Source organism: Malaclemys terrapin, chromosome 6 (genome assembly GCF_027887155.1).
Source record: "Malaclemys terrapin pileata isolate rMalTer1 chromosome 6, rMalTer1.hap1, whole genome shotgun sequence".
Classification (NCBI taxonomy): Eukaryota; Metazoa; Chordata; order Testudines; family Emydidae; genus Malaclemys; species Malaclemys terrapin.
In genome coordinates, this window is record NC_071510.1 from 46,879,316 (window position 1) to 46,891,871 (window position 12,556).

Below are 12,556 nucleotides of genomic sequence, written 5' to 3' on the forward strand. Positions count from 1 at the left end.
GAAAAGAATGTTAAGAAATAAGGACCTTTGTTTAAAAATTCGCTACATCGAGAGTATGAGGGGGAGATTGTCCACTAAATGTATTGGAAACAACCATTTGCATTTTCAGCACAAAGCCCATTCTCACAGTTCTGAGCTTTTGGAGACTCTTACATAATTGTCCGGTGCTACAAAGAGACAGGCAAACACTTAGACACTGTGGCATTTTGAAAGCTCACTTTAAGGGCTGCATTTGAAGTACTCAGGAAGAGAACTCTAATTGTCTGCGTACTGGCAAATTTCCCTTTGTCCACATTAAGCTTGACTCAAGCTGTTTCCAATCCATTCGGAAGGCAACGGAGACATGGTCGCTGTTTCCATGGTCACTCATTCCAAGTTGTAATTTGGGGACCATTTAGATGGTTTTTTTAAGCATTCAGATCCATGCTGGTAATATAAATATCATCAGCAAAAACTGAGCTATTTTTCTGAGTTTCTGTTTTAATAAATGCATTTCACTGATTTTTATTGCAGTTTGTTGAAAAAAGTAAATGATAATGATTTTCATTGCTAAGACCTTGCATGCCAAATTTCAGCCAAGAATAAATGTTTTATGGCCAGCTAATAAAATCCTAATAAACAGTGATCATTATGGAAGAGTGGGCATCATTTTAGCTTCTCTATAGCAGGCTGGAAATGGGACATGATGATGGCCAATTTTTAATGCAAAAGACAGTTGGAAAATACCACTCTACTTGGGCTGGTATACTATGGCCTTGTCTGTACTCAGAAAATTCATTTTTAATCATTCATGTTTAAGGGCCAAGTCATGTTTAACATTCTATTAGTAAAAACATCTTTGTTAAAATACTTCCTAAAACAATGCATTTTCCTAATACAGACATGGCCTGTGATGCAGCTAGAAAATATAATTTCCCACTGCAGATGAGAGCAAGCCCCAGCTCCCAGCATTATGCAACATAAACCTGTTTGTATTAGGAAATCCTGACTCCCAGTGGTAAAGGATTTAAATGCTCACGAACTTCTGGGATTCCTAAAAGGCAAGATCATCATTACTACTTCCAGCAGTGACAAATGTCTAAGCATGTTGAAACAGGTTAATAGAAGGCTTAGGCAGGCATTGTAGTGTGCAACGAAAGGCTTTCGCACACATCAAAACACTATGCCTCATAGTGCATTTTTGCAGCTTACAGAATAAGCCAAGTTTTCAAATAGCTAGAGCCACATGCAAAACTGCACAGATTTTAGGCCTCATTTGTGCATGCTATTACCGCAGTTGCGCACACAAACTGGCGATACTCAGACTAGATCATAAGAACTTAAAATTGCAGGATTGTGATTTATGGAAAAGTTGTTCTAGATTTCTAGAGATTTGTAAAAGCTATTAGATATATTTTTTTCTCTAAGATCTATACAGTGGGATTTTTGGCAGGACTGGCATCCCCACTCATTTTTTTTTTCTTTTAATTTCTCGCAGTTCAAACCTGTGAGACCTGTCCGACTCAAATCTCTCAACAATTATGTGGCCCAGAGGAAGTAGGATAGGAGAGAAGGATTGCAAAAATGAAGCTCCCCAAAAGGAGAAATGGATTCTGCAAAACTGCTTAAAAATGTTTCCTCCGGTGCTACTGCTACAACAAACCTAAAATATTTGTGTCTGCAGAAGAATTTAATGGGAGACTCCTGCAACGCTGTAAAATAGTGAATCTACTGGAACAAAGCAACTCAAGCCCTAATTAATTTTCACCAGATTGTAAACATGCTAAATTTTAACAAATCACACAAAGGTTTTCCCAAACACCAAAGCTTATATTATATGAAATTCCTTGCTCTCAAAAATGATCTAATGAAACCCTGATTTAAGCAAATCAACCTAAATGTTTAAAAATATGAAGCTATTAATAAACAAGGAAAATTGTTGTCAAAAATTGCCCAGTTCAGCTGAGCCAGTGATGTCCAGAGACCTGTGCTTTCACTTCAGCTCAGCAAGTTCAGGGTGTTTAGAAATGCTGAGCCACAAGCCTTACATAAACATGGGTCTTCATATTAGCTGAGCAAAGTAGAGGTGCTCAGCCAGGAATACTCACAGAAGTCTGTCCCTTGACATCATTCCAGGAAGACAGAAGAGTAAAGCCTGTAAACTGCCACTACGAATTTATAGAAGCCGGTTTTGTAGATATCGGTTTTATACAGTCGATTGTGTGTGTCCCCACATAAAATGCTCTAAGTGCATGAAGCCGGCGGACTGCGTCCACAGTACCGAGGCTAGCGTCGACTTCCGGAGCGTTGCACTGTGGGTAGCTATCCCACAAGTTCCCGCAGTCTCCGCCGCCCATTGGAATTCTGGGTTGAGATCCCAATGCCTGATGATGCAAAACAGTGTCGCGGGGGGTTCTGGGTACATGCCGTCAGGCCCCTCCCCCTCCGTCAGAACAATGGCAGACAATCGATTCATGCCTTTTTACCTGGGTTACCTGTGCAGACAACATACCACCCCACCCTTCCCTCCCCGCTTCGAGCACCGCTTGCAGAGGCAATAAAGTCATTGTTACTTCACATTCATGCATTCTTTATTAATTCATCACTAGGGGGATAATTGCCAAGGTAGCCCGAGAGGGGTGGGGGAGGAGGGAAGGAAAAGGACACACTGCAGTTTAAAACTTTAAAACTTTAACACTTATTGAAGGCCAGCCTTCCGATGCTCGGGCAATCATCTGGGGTGGAGTGACTGGGTGGCCGGAGGCCCCCCGACCATGTTCTTGGGCGTCTGGGTGAGGAGGCAATGGGACTTGGGGAGGAGGGCTGTTGGTTACACAGGGGCTGTAGCGGCTGTCTCTGCTCCTGCTGCCTTTCCTGCAGCTCAACCATACGCTGGAGCATATCAGTTTGATGCTCCAGCAGCCGGAGCATTGACTCTTGCCTTCTGTCTGCAAGCTGATGCCACCTATCATCTTCAGCCCGCCACTTGCTCTGTTCATCCCGCGATTCAGCCCGCCACCTCTCCTCTAGTTCGTATTGTGCTTTTCTGTAGTCTGACATTGACTGCCTCCACGCATTCTGCTGTGCTCTTTCAGCGTGGGAGGACATCTGGAGCTCAGTGAACATATCATCCCAAGTCCGCCGTTTTCTCCTTCTAATCTTTGCTAGCCTCTGCAAAGGAGAAACATTTGCAGCTGGTGGAGGACAAGGGAGAGGTGGTTAAAAAAAGACATTTTAGAGAACAATGGGTACACTCTTTCACGTTAAATTTTGCTGTTCACATTACACAGCACATGTGCTTTCGTTACAAGGTCGCATTTTTCCTCTTGTATTGAGGGCCTGCCGGTTTGGTGTGAGAGATCACTCACGCGGTGCCAGGCAACAGAATTCGGCTTGCAGACAGCCATGGTAAGCCACAGTCTTTTGGCTTTTTTAACCCTCATAACATGTGGGAATGGCTTCAAACAGTAGCACCCTCATTTCCCATACCAAGGACCCGTTGGGTTGGCCATTTAAAATGGGTTTGCAATGTAAAAGGAGGGGCTGGGGTTTCCGGGTTAACATGCAGCACAAACCCAACTGCCTCCCTCCCCCCACACACACACCCAATTCTCTGGGATGATCCCTTCACCCCTTCCTGCCCCTCCCCCCACCGCGTGGCTAACAGCGGGGAACATTTCTGTTCAGAAGAGCAGGAACGGGCACCTCTGAATGCCCCCTTAATAAAATCACCCCATTTCAACCAGGTGACCGTGAATGATATCACTCTCCTGAGGATAACAAAGAGAGATAAGGAATGGATGTTGTCTGCATGCCAGCAAACACTGGGACCATACGCTGCCATGCTTTTTTTAAGCACTGATTCCAGACTACGTGCTACTGGCCTGGCGTGGTGAAGTGTCCTACCATGGCGGACAGGATAAGGCAGCCCTCCCCAGAAACCTTTTGCAAAGACTTTGGGACTACATGAAGGAGAGCTTTCTGGAGATGTCCCTGGAGGATTTCCGCTCCATCCCCATACACATTAACAGACTTTTCCAGTAGCTGTACTGGCCGCGATTGCCAGGGCAAATTAATCATTAATCATTAAACATGATTGCTTTTAAACCATGTGTAATATTTACAAAGGTACACTCACCAGAGGTCCCTTGTGTGTCCTCAGGGTCTAGGAGCACGCCTTGGGTGAGTTCGGGGGTTACTGGTTCCAGGTCCAGGGTGATAAACATATCCTGGCTGTTGGAGAAACTGGTTTCTCCGCTTCCTTGCTGTGAGCTATCTTCATTGTCTTCATCATCATCATCATCATCTTCCGCATACCCCGAACCCACTTCCCTGTTGCGTGTTTCTCCATTGACAGAGTCAAAGCACACGGTTGGGGTAGTGGTGGCTGCACCCCCTAGAATGGCATGCAGCTCCGCGTAGAAGCGGCATGTTTGCGGCTCTGCCCCAGACCTTCCGTTTGCCTCTCTGGCTTTGTGGTAGGCTTGCCTTAGCTCCTTAATTTTCACGCGGCACTGCTGTGCGTCCCTGTTATGGCCTCTGTCCTTCATGGCCTTTGAGACCTTTCCTAATATTTTGCCATTTTGTTTACTGCTATGGAGTTCAGCTAGCACTGATTCATCTCCCCATATGGCGAGCAGATCCCGTACCTCCCGTTCGGTCCATGCTGGAGCTCTTTTGCGATCCTGGGACTCCATCATGGTTACCTGTGCTGATGAGCTCTGCGTGGTCACCTCGCTGGGCAAACAGGAAATGAAATTCAAAAGTTCGCAGGGCTTTTCCTGTCTACCTGGTCAGTGCATCTGAGTTGAGAGTGCTGTCCAGAGCGGTCACAATGAAGCACTGTGGAATAGCTCCCGCAGGCCAATAACGTCGAATTCCGTCCACACTACCCCAAATCCGACCCGCAAAGGCCGATTTTAGCGCTAATCCCCTTGTCGGAGGTGGAGTAAAGAAACCAGTTTAAAGGGCCCATTAAGTCGAAAGAAAGGGCTTCGTCGTGTGGACGTGTCCAGGCTTAATTCGATTTAACCCTGCTAAAGTCGACCTAAACTCGTAGTGTAGACCAGGGCGCAGTGTAGTGACTTCATAGAGGCTTAAGACTTGACATAATCCCAGCAAGCTGTGGCTGCTGAGCCAGTAATTCTCACAGAGACCTGTGCCTTGAGAACAGTTTAGCAAGTCTGAAGCACTGAGCCCTATGCCTTGACATCAGCCCTAGGCGCTCAAGGTCCAGAACCAGAGGACCTCACAGAAATCTGTTCCATGAAATTAGCCAGCAAGCTAGAGCCTAGTAACCTCAGAGCAGCCTCTGCCTTGATATCAGACTAGCCAGCTTGAGGAACTGAACCAGTATTGTCACAGAGGCCTGTTCCTTAACATCAGCCCAGGAAGCTGGAAATGCTGATCCAGAGACCTCACGGGAACCTGGATTTTCACATCAGCCCAATACGGTCTCACTAGGGTTACCATCTTTTAGTTTTTAAAAAGGAGGACACTCCATGGGGACCCGGCCCCGCCCCTTCCCTGCCCTCAGCCCTGCCCCAACTTTGCCCCCTCCCCTGAACGCTCCGCCCCCTGCTCCTCCCCCTCCCCTGCTTCCCGCGAATCAAATGTTCGCGGGAAGCCTGAAACAGGGAGGCAGCAGGTAGGCTGGGGCGGGGTGCAGTGCGGCCCAGTCCGGCCCCCCTGGCTGAGCGGCTCCCTCTGGCGGCCGGCCGGCCGGCCCAGGCCAAGAGGCTCTGGCCCCGGCGTCTCCCGCCCGGCTTGGCTCGGGCCCTGGGGCACTGGCTCCCGGCCCAGCACTGCGCCCCTGGCTCCCGGCCCGGCCCCCGGCCCGGCACTGCGACCCCAGCTCCTGGCCCGGCCTGGCCCCGCGACCCCGGCCCGGCCCTGCGCCTGGCCCAGCACTGCGACCCCGGTTCCTGGCCCAGCCTGGCTCCCGGCCCGGCACCGCGCCCAGCCCGGCACTGCGACCCCGGCTACTGGCCCGGCCTGGCCCCTGGCCCGGCACTGCACCCCCGGTTCCCAGCCCGGCACCCGCGCGCCCGGCTCCTGGACCCCGGCCCGGCACTGCGCCCCCGGCTCCCAGCCCGGCACCATGCCCCCGGCCCCGCGACCCCGGCACCGCACCGGCCCCAGCCCCGCACTCCCGGCTCCTGCTGAGCACTGCCGGCGCCGGCCCCGGCCCGGCCCCACACCACCGGCCCCAGCCCCAGAGGCCCCGGCCGAGCACCGCTGAGCCCTCCCTCCCTATTTTCCCGGACATGTCTGGCTTTTTGGGATTTCCCCCCGGATGGGGATTTGAGCCCCCAAAAGCCGGACATGTCCGGGAAAATCCGGACGTATGGTAACCCTAGTCTCACAGAGGCCTGAACTTTAATACAAACTATAAGTGCTGAGTCTATTGCTTCCATAAGCCCTGTGACATTAGCAAGCTATAACTGTCATGCCAGTAACACTATGCCTTTACATCAACCCAGAAAACTAGATATGCTGGCCAGGAACCCTCACAGGGGCCGTCCCTCGCCATCACACCTGCAGAGATCTGTCCTCGGTTATAAACCCATAAGTGCAGAAGTGTTGAGCCAATACCCATATAAAGGCCTTTTGGCTTCAACCCAGCAAACTAGAGGTGCTGAGGAGGAGACATCAGTGAGACCTGTGCCTTCGCATCAGCCCAGAGAACATGAGGCACAGAGTCTGTAACTTCAGAGGGGCTTATACTTCAATATCAGTACAGCAAGGCAGAGGAGCCAGGTAAGAAACTTCAAAGGGTCAGAGGTATTTAACCAGTAGCCTCACAAAATCCTGTGCCTGCCAAATGAAGATGCTGAGCAGTGAGCTCACAGAGGCCTGTGCCTGGCGTCTGCCCTGTAGATTAGCTGAGCAGGGTTTAAATCAATAAGGCTACTTGTGGAGTAAGGTCCTATTCAGCATAAATAAAGATGGCGGAATCTGACTCTTACTCCTACTACAAAAGCCAAAATAATTAACAAATGCTCTACAGTAACTGGTCAGTAACAGCCAAATTTTCCAAAAGCTCACTCAATCTGTTCTACCCCTCCCCAGTAACACAACGCAGCCATAAATGTGTTTTAATTGTCCTGTTAAGCCGAGTTTACAGTTGCTTTGCATTGCTCAAATAGCACAGAGCAGCCCAGTGTGCACTGAGTCTGACCCATAACATTTGCAAGTGCACCTCTGTATGCATGCAAAAGCCACATTTGTGTGGGCAACACAGCATTTGTAACAACACATTGGTTAAATGTCATCCAAACACTCACTTATATGCACTGTTCCCCAAGTTCCACTTGTAGGTATTTGCACTCGTAAATGTGGTTTTGAAGATGCAATTGGGCATGCATGCTAATTCCCCTTATTCTGCACATTCTTCCCCAGCTGATCCCCTCCCCACACCTGCCCATTCACTGAGAACTGGACCAAAGACAAGGGAAGGAGGAATGCTGCAGAGAATGAAACTGACCCACTCTTTTGCATGGGAAGGGTGTGATCCAGGAGGGTGGTTAATAAAATAATAATAATAATAATTACCAATTAGTGTTAAATTATAAATACTAGGCACTTTTGTTCATGCTTTATATGTTCAAACAAAATACAATACGGACAACCCCAGATGTTCAGAACCATGCGTCAGGCCCTTAATGTCATAAAATTGGCTTAAAAATAAAGTTTTTTAAAAATGTTTTTTTCTATGCCTTCTGGTTTTTGTGCCATCAGATAACATTTTCAAGCTTTTCTCTGCAACCATGAGGGCTAGAACATTTTTTTTAATTAAAACTGAGATTCTGTCATAAACATTTGTTTCCAGGAGCAGGGGTATTAAGTAACCAAGCATGGAACTTTGCAATACATTTGTAAGAGTTGGCAATGCTATTAAATACTCATCCCTGTGAGGTAGATATTATTATCCCAGTATTAAAACTGGGATAATTGAGGCAAAAAGGTTAAGGCCAACACTTTCAAATTTGTGTTTAAGGTTAGGCACCCAAGTTTGAAATATTTGGCATTAGTGACTTGCTCAAAACAAAACAGCAGGTTAATTGAGAATGGAACCCAGGTCAATAGATTTTCCAGTCCCAAACCTAGTCTATTAGACTATACTGTCTCTTAAAGTTTATACTATAAAATTATTACAGAATGCATGAAATCTTTAGGATCACTCAATACTTCCCAGTGATTTTCTTGGCAGTATGGAAGCAGTTGGGGCTATTTCATGTCATTCTTCTAATTTTTGAAAGTGAATGTCATATCACTAAGTGATAACATGAGTTATGCATATACACAGAAGAAAGATTAGGTCCTTAAGCATATGTAATATTCTTAACTGTAGAATCAGTTTACTAAGTTGCAAAGAATGTTGGAAGGAAAGAAATTTCCCATTCACCAATATTTCCACTTTGATTTTATAGGTGCTTATCTTACCTCCAGGGAATATGCTTTTCCAATTCCATCTCCTGCTCCTGTGACCACTGGGGAAAAATAAATAAATTTATAACCTTCTTTTGTTCGTCCTTTAATTATTCAATCTTCATGCTTCAGAATTTCCTAAACACTAATGTCTTGTGCTCAAAGGGCTGGATTAAAAGTGCAAACTTTAGTCTCTTTTTAGTTTTTTTCCAAGGAACCTGCTTCCACTAATCAGTGATTAGATGCATTGTACAGAAAGTATGGCTTATAATTCCCCTTAAAGTGCAAGCAGAACAATAATTTGTGCCAATGGTGTTTCATTCTAGACATTTCATTTATTGGCACTGTGACTTTTTCAACTAAGTATAATTATTACCTTATTTAGCTCTTTTCAATTTCAAGGTATTTTAATACCATTGACTAATTAATCCTTATAGCAACGCTATTAGGTACAGTTAGATCAGTATTATCCCCATTATAGATGGAGAAACTGAGTCAGAGACAAGCCAACTATCAAATGCCTTTGGTTAGGAAGAAATTTCTTCTGTAGGCATGTTGTGGCATAATTATAATTATAATTGTGCATTATGCTGGCTTTGCATTTTTTCTGAAGTATCGGTTTCTGAGCAGTTGGAGACAGGATACCAAACCAAACCGATGGACTCAATTCTTTTCTGCAAAAGAATTTGATCAAAATGTTCTAATCTCTCAGGAAGAGATTTTTTTCAGTGGCACAAAGGGGCAGTTAGGAGCACAACCTGATTGAAAGTCATGGGAGGTGGATCTCTTGAAAATTCCAGCCTTACCCCATGTTTAAGTACCTATCATGAATACCACCAGCCCAGAGGAGTCTTCAGGTGACCTATAAAAATGCCACAGAGTTTCCTCCTCATACCAACTAGTAGCAAAACCAAAAGGTGCAATGAATGAATCTGGACCTGCCAGTCTCCACTTCTCCCCTGTCTAGACACAGCCAGAGCTGAGTAGCATGCTAGGCCCTTTGCCCCTTCCCCACTCTACATGGCTTAGACCAGCCTACAGGTATGTTTACACTGCAATAAAACACCCTGCAGCTAGCCTGGGTCAGCTGACTCGGACTCAGGCTGTGGACTATAAAATTGCACTGCAGCAGTTTGGACGCTGGCACCTCCCACCTTGCAGGGTCTCAGAGCCCAGGCTCCAGCTTGGGCCCGAATGACTGCAGCACAATTTTATAGCCCTGCAACCTGAGCCTGAGTTAGTTGACCCAGGCCAGTCATGGGTTATTCATTGCAGTGTAGAAAATACCCTGCCTGGGTGGACTGTAAAGTTTCCCCAGTATCCAGCTAGTGCAGATGATGCAGGGAGTGAATCCAGGCCTGTCAGTCCCCACTATTCCCCACAGCCCAGCGAGGAGCTACTGTTGTCATGGACCACCCCTCTTGCACTATCACATTCACTCTGCTCGTGGACCTCACCTCTGAGCACCGTGACCCTTTCCATCCATTCTCCTGTTCCTCATCCTCATCTCCCTGTCCCTCTCTTTTTGCCTCCCTCTTCCCTTCAGTCTCTCTTCCATGCCCCTTTGCTCTGGCAAATCCTTCCCCACCACGCCAGTCCCTTTTAGTCCACTTCTATCCCACCAAACCTTAAAATACAATATCTTAATTTTTTAGAGAACAATGTTTAAAGATGCTACGATCCCCAACCAGGACATACACAGACCACAACCAAAGCAAATTCGCCACCACGTACATGTAACCCTTCTCCCTCCACTCTCCTACCCATTCTCTTCAATTTTGTTTTCACACATCCCATCATCTCTTCATTTGGCTTGAAATATCCTTGGGGTGGGGACCCAGCAACTAGCACGCTTTGGGTGCCATATAAACAATCTGACCATAGGGAACAAACTGAACAATTCCCAGGTAGCCCCAAGAAGTCATCATAATAAATGGAATGAAATGGGCAATATGAGCATTAAAGGATTTTGTTTCGTGAGAGTCTCTGGAAAATATGGATTTGGGTAGTCTGAATTATGAGAGAGAGTTTTTAATGCCAAGATTAGTTGTTAATACACACCTCACTCCCCTATTTCATATGGAGAAAGAAGCCCTTCAACAAAACAAGCAGTGATTGGTTAGGTTTCCCAGTAGACCAATAAAAAGTAGTAGTCTTTTGGGCAAAGCAGCAGACTTGACAGGTCTAGATCTGCCAATTTTAATTCTAGTGTCTTAGAATATCCTGCTTCATGTGATGCAATGAACTGTTTAAATAAACCTACCAATCTTCACTGAGCCCATTGACTTAAATGGGATCAGGATTTCAACCAGAGAACTTCCACTTAATGAAATCCACTCTCCACAGAGAGAGTCAGTGCTAGACTTGTGCCCCACTGAAGTCCCACTTAATTCTTCAATGTAGGATTTACAGGTTATTTCAGTAGTACCTGGGCATTGTGCTGGCCTTCTGAACGGGGTGGATGCCACCCATCAGTAACAAAATGTAACATGTACAGTGAGATGTGATCTACTCCCATTAAAGTAAATGAGACCTGGATCTTGAGACTTCAATCTGGAGGGGAAAGTGTTTACAGTAAAATTGGCATTTGATGCTGATGATGGCATCTTGCTATTAAGTGACCTCATCTGTGACACTCGTAATACAGGAATTCAGAAACTGCAATAAATCCTCAATCCTGCTTAATGCTAGTAGTTTAACAATCCTAAAAAAAAAAAAAAAAATCTCAGCATTCAATATCAAGAAAATGTTTTATTTTTAAACACCAATGTTCTTCTTTTGAGGACATGTGGTACCTTTAAAATGGAGCAGCCAAGTTTTGAGTCTACTGTAAATATGGATGTTAATGATATTATTATTGACAGGTAGCCACTTCAGGCAAATTACACTGGAACCAAGTTACCACGAACATAGGAAACAAGCTTCCAAGGATGGGGACAGATGCTAATGGTAAATTAATTGCTTCATAAATGCTAGATCAGGAAACTAAGGATATAGGCAATGTTATAAAACTAAAGCACTTCCAGCGGAGAAAAAGTGATAGAACTGGGATGTGTGCAGTATAGGGAAGGATGAGGAGGGAGTTAAATTCCATATATATGTATTTTGAAAAAGAACATATGGTGTTTTATAACCATTCTGATTATTTTCTTGTATTCCCAAGTACACTGAAATTTCTGGTTCATAAAAATTAAAATCAGTGGAAAACCCCCAGCAAAAGTTACAAGTTTAGTTCTTAAAGGGGTTAGGGGGAGAACCACTCATGATTAATAACACAGAAATTCATCACTCAATTATAGCAATAAAAATGTGAAGAAAATTCCATTACCTGCCCATTCTCCCATTGACCGAAAGAAAGACTGAGGCAAAGCATTCCATACATAGGGGAAAAAATACTTCAAAAATCTAATGCATTTCACCAGAGTAAATAGACAAATTAGACCCCCAAAAAGAGTGAGCAGCTGCTGTTGGAACTCTCCCATGGTGAACAGATCCACCGAGCTTGGATGAAATACCAACACTATCTTCCCCTTAACTGCCTCCTAGCGCACTGCTACTCTCTAAGCATTGGCAGAGAAGTGTACAGTCTAATCAAATCCACTGGGTCATGTGATTTCTTTTTCCCCCACTGAGTGCCAAGGGTTTAGATTAAAGTACCGTCCCTATACTACACTCAGATTGGTAAATTACTGGAAAAGATAAAACCAAACTAGGATTTCTAATACCTGGTTTTAGACAAGGTTCCTTTTTTGGGAAAACATCCAGGAACAAAAAAGAATTTTCAAAGAAACTAAAGGTGGGTCTATCCCAAAACCCTGGATGAGAGCACCTCCAAACTTTTGCTGCTGGACAAACTAAAATCTTCAATGCAGACACCTCAAAACTTTGGGCATGTTCATGTTGAATTAGGATCCTACTCTGTGGCCTGGACTTATTTTTAAATTCCCAGACAAAAACCTCTATGTTAAATTGCTTTTGAGGTTGAGAGTATATATCAGTAACTTATGGATAAGAAATATACAAGAATGTTGTAATTATCCCAAGAAGAATCACTAGAAACATAGAAAATGCAGGGTTAAGTTTAAACTTATTATAAAGCCAAACATGTTAAGGCATGGAAATACACACTTAAGGCACTCAGACAACC

The 12,556-nt window shown here is 45.2% G+C and overlaps 1 protein-coding gene across 1 annotated transcript in view; it reads right to left on the reverse strand.

Annotated features, from left to right (window-relative positions):
- The window catches only part of HSD17B3 (hydroxysteroid 17-beta dehydrogenase 3), a 28,519-nt gene extending 16,628 nt beyond the window's left edge, over positions 1–11,891 (reverse strand). Inside the window, exons 1-2 of the mRNA XM_054032642.1 lie at positions 11,738–11,891; positions 8,425–8,471 (exon numbers count right to left, since the gene is read on the reverse strand). Coding sequence (XP_053888617.1) covers positions 8,425–8,471; positions 11,738–11,891 — 201 coding nt within the window. The remainder of the gene's footprint in view (positions 1–8,424; positions 8,472–11,737) is intronic.
- Positions 11,892–12,556: the final 665 nt, after the last annotated feature.